This window comes from Nicotiana tabacum, chromosome 1 (genome assembly GCF_000715075.1).
Source record: "Nicotiana tabacum cultivar K326 chromosome 1, ASM71507v2, whole genome shotgun sequence".
Taxonomy (NCBI): Eukaryota; Viridiplantae; Streptophyta; class Magnoliopsida; order Solanales; family Solanaceae; genus Nicotiana; species Nicotiana tabacum.
In genome coordinates this window covers 211,359,822-211,367,815 of record NC_134080.1, presented here as the reverse complement: position 1 = coordinate 211,367,815, position 7,994 = coordinate 211,359,822, and the positions used below count along the sequence as shown (strand labels likewise).

Genomic DNA, 7,994 nt, shown 5'->3' with positions numbered 1-7,994 from the left:
GGGCAAGTTAAGCCCTAGGCTCATTGGGCCTTTTGAGATTCTTCGGAAAGTGGGGAATGTGACTTACGAGCTTGCGTTGCCACTAGGTTTATCAGCAGTGCATCCAGTGTTTCATGTGTCCATGCTTCGGAAGTATCACGACGATCCATCCCACGTGTTAGACTTCAGCACTATCCCGTTGGACAAGGACTTGACCTACGAGGATGAGCCGGTAGCTATTCTAGACCGGTAGGTTCGACAGTTGAGATCGAAGAGTTATCCTTCGGTTCGTGTGTAGTGGAGAAGTCAGCCTGTTGAGGCAGCTACATGGGAGTTCGAGTCCGATATGCAGAGCCGATATCCCCATTTTTTCACCGACTCAGGTACTTTTCTATGTCCGTTCGAGGACGAACGGTTGTTTTAGAGGTGGAGAATGCGATGACTCAAAAGATCATCTCTTATTTTAGAAGTCAGATCCGTATTTCGAGTCCTTAAAAACCTTATTTTTATTATTCTCGATTTGCGTGCACAGTCCGGGCATATCTACGGAAAGCCCTTATGTGAATTTTTTTAAGAAATAATGAATTTTGGCTTAAAAGATGATTTTTGTTGACTTCGGTCAATGTTTTAGGTAAACAGATCCGGACCCATGTTTCGACGGTCCTGGAGGGTCCATTGTAAAATATGGGACTTGGGCATTTGCCTGAAATCGAATTTCGAGGTCCCTAGCCCGAGAAATGAATTTTTGAAGAAAATTATTAATTGAAAAATATAATAGTTTATGGAAATTGAATAGTGTTGGAACTTGATGGTATCGGGCCCGTATTTTGGTTCCGAAGCCTGGTACAAGTCTGTTATAATATTTAAACCTTATATGTAAAATTTGGTGAGAAACGAAAGTAATTTGACGTGATTCAGACCTTTGGTTGAGAAAATAAGAAGTTTGAACTATCTTGAAAATTTCATGAGTTTTGGTGTTAAATTCGTTGTTTAAGATGTTATCTTGGCGGTTTGATCGCACGAACAAGTTCGTATGATGTTTTTAGACTTGTGTGCATGTTTGGTTTGGAGCCCCGAGGGCTCGGGTGAGTTTTGGATAGGTCACAGAGTGTGTTGAATCTTAAGGAAAATTTTCTGGTATTGCAGGTCTGCAGACTTCGCATTTCTTGCAAATGCGAGCACCTCAATTGCGAAGAATCAGCGCATTTGCGAAGTTCATCGTCGCAAATGCGACTTGAACAGTGGCCACAATTGCGAACATCTGTTCACATTTGTGAAGGCGGCAGGTCAGGCCAAGCTTCGCATTTGCGAGCCTGTGATCGCAAAATGCGATACCTGCAACTTTTCAAAAACAAGTTTTGACGGGATTTTCACTTCATTTCTCAAATTTTCAAACTCTAAGCTCCCATTGGCGATTTTCTAAAGGAGATTTCTTCCTCAAATCATAGGTAAATAATTTCTAACTCATTTCCTTCAATCTATTTCATCTTTTTACAAGATTTCTTCTCAAAATCGAGGGATTTTCATGGGGGAATTGGGTGTTTTTGGGTAGAATTTAGGAATTTTGAAATTTGGGGATTTATACCTCAAATTGAGGTCGGATTCCAAAATCAATTATGTATCCGGTCGGGGGTGAATGGGTAATCGGGTTTTGGTCAGAACTTCAAGTCTTGACCAAGTAGGCCCGGGGTTGGGTTTTTGACTTTTTTGGAGAAAATGTTGGAAAACCTAGAATTAAACATTGAAATTGATTTCTCTGCCATTTACTGATGTTATTAAGTTAATTATGACTAGATACAAGCATATTGGAAGTGGAATTGAGAGGTAAAACGGTAATTGATGTTTGATTATGGCCGTGGAATCGAGGTAAGTATTGTGGCTAACCTTAACTTGAGAGATTAGGTATTGTTGCCCTATTTGCTACTTGTTAGCTATTTAATATGACGTATAGGTGTGGTGACAAATATCTATACGTCGTTGTCGGGTCATGGCATGCGAGTGAGTCTTATACTTATGACCGTTGTATTCCTTTATACATATTGTTCTTGTTGAAACTAGTTATTACTCATATTAAACAAGTCTTACTATGTTTTCTTGGTTTTGGATATTGGTTGAGTATTGGCTCAAGTTGAGATTTCTGTTGTGAAATTAAATGATGAAATGAAGTTATTTGTTAGTGATGCCCTTGCCGGGTGGTTATTGTTTCTGTTGTTGCTTATGGTGAGGAAGAGTGATAAAGCACGAAGGGTGATGCCGTGCACATTCATAGTTATGCATATGGTGAGGAAGAGTGATAAAGCACGAAGGGTGATGTCGTGCACATTTACATTTATATTTATGCATATGGTGAGGAAGAGAGATAAAGCACGAAGGGTGATGCCGCACACATTTCTATTATTGATTGCATGGTGAGAATTGAGAATAAAAGCACAAAGGGTGATGCCGTGCATTTTCTATTTGCTGTGATTATCTACTGTTATCGGTTCAAGTGCACTAATTGTTTAATTTCCGTTCCTAATGTGATTCCTGATTCTGGTACCCCCATAGCATGTTGTCCCTTCCCGTTAATTTCTATTTAGCTTCTATTATTGTTACTCTATTAGTATATTGTTAACTGTACAGGTTTATGTTGTTTGTCGTGTCCTAGCCTCGTCATTACTTCGTTGAGGTTAGGCTAGGCACTTACCAGTACATAGGGTCGGTTGTAATGATACTGCACTCTGCACTTTCTGTGCAGATTTCGGTGACAGACCTCGTGAGTAGAGTTTATGTTATTACCTTCAGTCCACAGGAGACCCGAGGTAGATCTGCCAACGTTCGCAGACCTTGGAGTCCCCTTCCTTCTGTTTTAGATTTCCTGTCTCTTTTCGTTTCGAGAACAACTGTATTTCTTTTATACCCGTGTTTGTACAAATTCTTAAATGTTCGTGAAATTGTGACACCAGATCATTGGAAGTAGTCTTGTTTTAGAACTTTGAGCTGTTATGAAACTTTCGCACTTTATATCTGCTTAGCTTTAATTATTATTTATTACTGTCTGGGTTAATAATTAATGCGTTAGAATGTGTCTGTTGGTTTGCATAGCTCTCAAGAGTAGGCGCTATCACGATCCCGACAGTGGGAAGTCCAGATCGTGACAATTCTCCATTCTGAGTGTAGTAAGATGTGAGAATTTCTCACTCTAAAAAGTCTCGTCCGATGGACTTGGGTTACATCCACTAATCACCCTTTTCGTCCCATTTTGTATGACTCCACGATTTTGAATACGAGGTATTAATCTATCTAGTTTTAGTATGAATATACATTCAAAAATTACATAAAAATATTATAAGTCATAGTAATTAATAACTTAGTATATTAAAAAAGCATACTAAAAAATCACACTAGAAAAGCTCATTAACTATTCGAATGATAACCGTATAACATAGAGTGAGATAAAAAACGAGGATAACATTTTAAAAACAAGTAATATTTCGTTCGTCCCATTTTATATGACTCTACGATTCTGAATATGAGATATTAATCTTTCTTGTTTTTAGTATGAATTTGAACATATACTTTTTAATTTTTTAAAACAAAATTTGCGATTTAAAAACTACATAAAAGTATTATAAGTCATAATAATTAACAATTCAATATATTAAAAAATAACTCTTCCAATAACAACTGTATCACATAGAGTGAGATAGAGGAAATATTTATGTACATTTATTTCCAAAGTGCAAATAGAATATTCTGAAGGAAAAAAAAAGAAAATACGAAAGAGGTTCTACCGAGAATTGAACTCGGGTTACTGGATTCAGAGTCCAATGTCCTAACCGCTAGACCATAGAACCATTTTGATATCAGAGTTTTGCAAGATTTTTATTATAACTTAAACAGTTAACCATGTCAAGATTTAAATTTTTAAACAGAAGTTTTGCATCATTAAAAGAGCCAAAAACCTAAAGACACATTTGAACTGAACCTCCTCGAAAATTGTTAAAAGCTGCACCACTAAAACCCCAGATGAGAAAAACTCTGAAACCCCTTTGTTCCATTTCTGCTTCCAAATCCAACAACAATACCCCACCCAATGGCACAAACCATTTTTTCTTCTTCAAACTACCAATCCCTCAATCAAATTCGTCTCAGTTCCAAATAAGTCGATGTTATTCAGACCCATTTTATTCAAATTTTCCACTTTCCCAGGTACCCAAATCAAAAAGATCCAATCTTTACTTAAATTTCACTTCAAAACCCAAAAGGGTATTTTCTACTCTTAACATCCCACCTCCAGAATGGGTAAATCCATTCGTTGATCTTTCTGATTTAGTTACAGACCCTAAAGATCTCAAAATATCACCATGGGTCCCACAAATTTTGAATCTTTTAGACAATTCACACTCAATGGAGCAGAATTTAGATGCTTATTGTTGCAAATTTTTGATCAAATTGTCTCCCAGTTTTGTTGCATATGTGTTGAAGTCAGCTGACCTTGCTGGTAAGCCTGATATCGCGTTTCGTTTCTTTTATTGGGCTGGTAAGCAAAAAGGGTATGCTCATAATGTTGAATGCTATGTGTTTTTAATTCAGATTTTATCTGCTTCACGCGAATTGGATAGAATTAAGCATGTGTTTAGTGAATTTAAGCTTAAAGGTAGTGGTTTGTTGATGAATGTGGGGTCGGTTAATTCATTGATTAGGAGTTTCGGAGAACTTGGGATGGTTGAAGAATTGTTATTTGTGTGGCGTCGAATGAAAGAAAGTGGTATTGAGCCTAGTTTGTATACCTATAACTTTTTGATGAATGGATTGGTGAATTCCATGTTTATTGAATCGGCTGAACGCGTTTTTGAGGTTATGGAAAGCGGGAAAGTTAACCCGGATATTGTTACGTATAATACTATGATTAAAGGGTATTGTAGGTCAGGGAAGCTTCAAAAGGCAATGGAGAAATTTAGAGATATGGAGGTTAGGAAAGTGGAAGCTGACAAGATTACGTACATGACTCTGATGCAAGCGTGTTATGGGGAGGAAGATTTTGATGCTTCTTTGGGACTTTATCACGAAATGGAGGAAAAGGACTTGGATATTCCACCACATGCTTATACGTTAGTGATTGGAGGGCTTTGTAAAATTGGGAAGGTTTTGGAAGGGTTCACTGTTTTCGAGAATATGGTCAAGAAGGGTTTTAAACCTAATCTGTCGATTTATACTTCTTTGATTGATTCATACATGAAACTTGGAAACTTGGATGAGGCGATGAGGCTTTTCGACAGAATGAAGAATGAAGGATTTGAACCAGATGAGGTAACATTTGGGGTTATTGTAAATGGTTTATGCAAGAGTGGGAGGTTGGACGAGGCAATGCAGTGGCTCGAGTACTGTCAAAATAACAATGTAGCTATCAACGCCATGTTTTATTCAAGTCTTATTGATGGTCTAGGAAAGGCAGGGAGAGTTGATGAGGCCAGAGAACTCTTTGAGGAGATGGCCGAGAAGGGATGTACGCGTGACTCTTATTGTTATAATGCGCTTATTGATGCCTTGGCCAAAAATGGGAAAATCGATGAATCTTTGGTGCTTTTTAAGAGAATGGAAGATGAAGGTTGTGATCAAACAGTTTATACATATACAATATTGATCAGTGGCTTGTTTAAAGAGCATCAAAATGAAGAGGCATTGAAATTGTGGCATATGATGATTGATAAGGGTATAACTCCAAATGCCGCTTCTTTTCGAGCGCTTTCAACTGGGCTTTGTCTTTCTGGGAAGGTGGCAAGAGCGTGTAAGATATTGGATGAGCTGGCACCAATGGGCGTTATCCTTGAGACAGCTTTTGAAGATATGATTAATGTTCTGTGCAAGGCAGGTCGTATAAAACAGGCTTGCAAATTAGCTGATGGGATTGTGGATAGAGGTCGAGAAATTCCTGGAAAAGTTCGTACTATCTTGATTAATGCCTTGAGAAAGACAGGGAATGCTGATATGGCGGTGAAGTTGATGCATAGTAAGATTGGCATTGGATACGACAGGCAGGGTAGTATTAAAAGGAGAGTAAAGTTCCGAGTACTGGTGGAAAGCTGAGGCCTGAGGGTAAAGCTGTATATCAGGGGGTTACTATTGGGACATTCAAGAATGGTATTATGCTACTGTCATGGTTGATTACAAAATTAGAAAGTGAGTTTGCAGAATTTATGTAGAAAGTTAATATACATGCATTGCCACTTTTCCTTCAACCTTTCATTTATTTTTGTCGGCCTTTTGTGTTAGTCGTGAAATTTACACTTTGTTAGTCCCTCTTGATATTTTCTTAATTATTTTTAGTTCTTCAAACATGCCTAGCTGATATCGATTCCTACGTGGCAAATAACTTTCTCTTACTACTCATTACCTTTTAACTGAAATAGACTTAAATTCTATTTGGGATCCACATCTATTTTTATAAAGCTTCAAATTTGTAGAAAAGTAATCCTAGGTATACTTCTGTACTTGATTGGGTGGAGATTGGTGGTGATCTGAGTCTTGTTATTTTGCATGTTCTGGGGGTTTTTGTGTGTGCCTAACAGTGTACAGTTTGGGCTGATTTGGTGCTTTTCTCAGATTATGTCTTTAACTAATTAAAAGAGCTGCAGTTTTATAATCCTTAAAGCTATGAGTTATGTTCTTTAAAACTATGTTTTTTTTTGAAATTACTCTTTTGCCAAAAAAAGTATATACTTTGCTCAACTATCAAAATATAAAATAAAACCGAATACTTTCCTCGGTCATCTTTGGTCGGTCTCTTTTTGGTAGAAGAGTTTCTACCCAGTCTGCCTATGAACTATGAAACACTTCAAGTCAATTATATACTCTGCTCTTTTTTACCCAATCGAAATGTGACAAACAAAGTGGAAAAGGAGTGCTTGTATCTGCTCTGTGTTTTCCTTCTTGGACCCTTTAGATGCATTTTGCTTTTTGATTCCTTATAACACTAGCACAGTATTTAAACCAATTAATAGTCTTTCAATAAAACTTTCTTTTAGATGAGTAATCTCAAAATAGAACTTAGCTCCAATATTAAAACAAAGTTTGTTTTCTGAGGTTCTCTTAACTAGTTTTGACACATGCAGGGAGCGTGTTGGTAACGCAATGATGGTTATTACGTTCCTGTTTGGTTAATGTAAGGCAAAATCAATGATGTGATCAAATAAGCAATGAACCTGCCATTTGACAAAGGTATGCATATCAGCCACTTTATGGAGTTCTAACAAGCAAATAAAGAGGTAAAGTTAATTGATTTTTTTTTCAGTAAGAGAATCTGACAAATCATCTTGCTTGCGTTAGCTCTATCTTCTTTTTGTTGAAACTGGAAGTACGATATAGGGTGGTGTGATAGTGACACTCAATTCACAAACTCTGAAGTCCGACCTTTTCCCCGGTTCTGATGAAGTCTGAGATATGCTTAAAGATGCTGACCCCTTTTGTTGCTTTTAAAACCTTTATTGTAGAAGATTATTTGGAAGTGTCAACTTTTTTTTAAGATAACTCCGAGACACATAAAATTGTTGGACGGGATTATCACTCATATTAGTTACTATCCGTCATTGATTCTTCTCATATGCTTTGTGCTTACACTTATGCTTTCGATTGTTGATTCAACAGTTCTTGCAATCAACTAAATATGGCACCCTCAGGCAACTTATCTTATATTATCGTAAAAGAGGTAATATCGGGGATTTGCAGCCATACCCTATATTTGTAACACCTTTTAACCTGTACCCTATTTTTACAAATTATTGAACTGGTAGCCAGTTGCTAAAAAATAAGTAATAATATTACAATAATACCCCTGACCAACGATATAAAACCTGAATAAGGCATTGATCGCGTGATCTGCTACCTCACTCGTCAAAAATCTCCTCCATCCCTCGTCAAAGTTCTCAAGTTTTTCATTGCAACAACTTCATCACAAAACCAGAAACTTGAACTAGATTCATCAGAAACTTCGAATTCGAAATTACAGCTACATTGTGAGTACCTTTCCTACACAT

General features: G+C 37.2%; 1 protein-coding gene and 1 non-coding gene across 16 annotated transcripts in view; one reads left to right on the top strand and one right to left on the bottom strand.

Moving 5' to 3' along the window:
- Positions 1–3,743: 3,743 nt before the first annotated feature.
- On the bottom strand, positions 3,744–3,815 carry TRNAQ-CUG (transfer RNA glutamine (anticodon CUG)). The gene has a single exon. It is a non-coding gene; the product is annotated as a tRNA-Gln (tRNA).
- A 116-nt stretch (positions 3,816–3,931) lies between these two features.
- Positions 3,932–7,994, top strand: part of LOC107780601 (pentatricopeptide repeat-containing protein At1g03560, mitochondrial-like) — a 29,798-nt gene continuing 25,735 nt past the window's right edge. For 11 of the 15 annotated variants that reach the window (XM_075256484.1, XM_075256460.1, XM_075256445.1 and 8 more), the window contains exons 1-2: positions 3,932–6,141; positions 7,074–7,226. In XM_075256484.1, coding sequence (XP_075112585.1) covers positions 3,988–6,048 — 2,061 coding nt within the window. In that variant the 5' untranslated portion in view covers positions 3,932–3,987 and the 3' untranslated portion in view covers positions 6,049–6,141; positions 7,074–7,226. The remainder of the gene's footprint in view (positions 6,142–7,073; positions 7,227–7,994) is intronic. The other 4 variants (XM_075256481.1, XM_075256457.1, XM_075256436.1 and 1 more) reach the window with 1 other exon arrangement.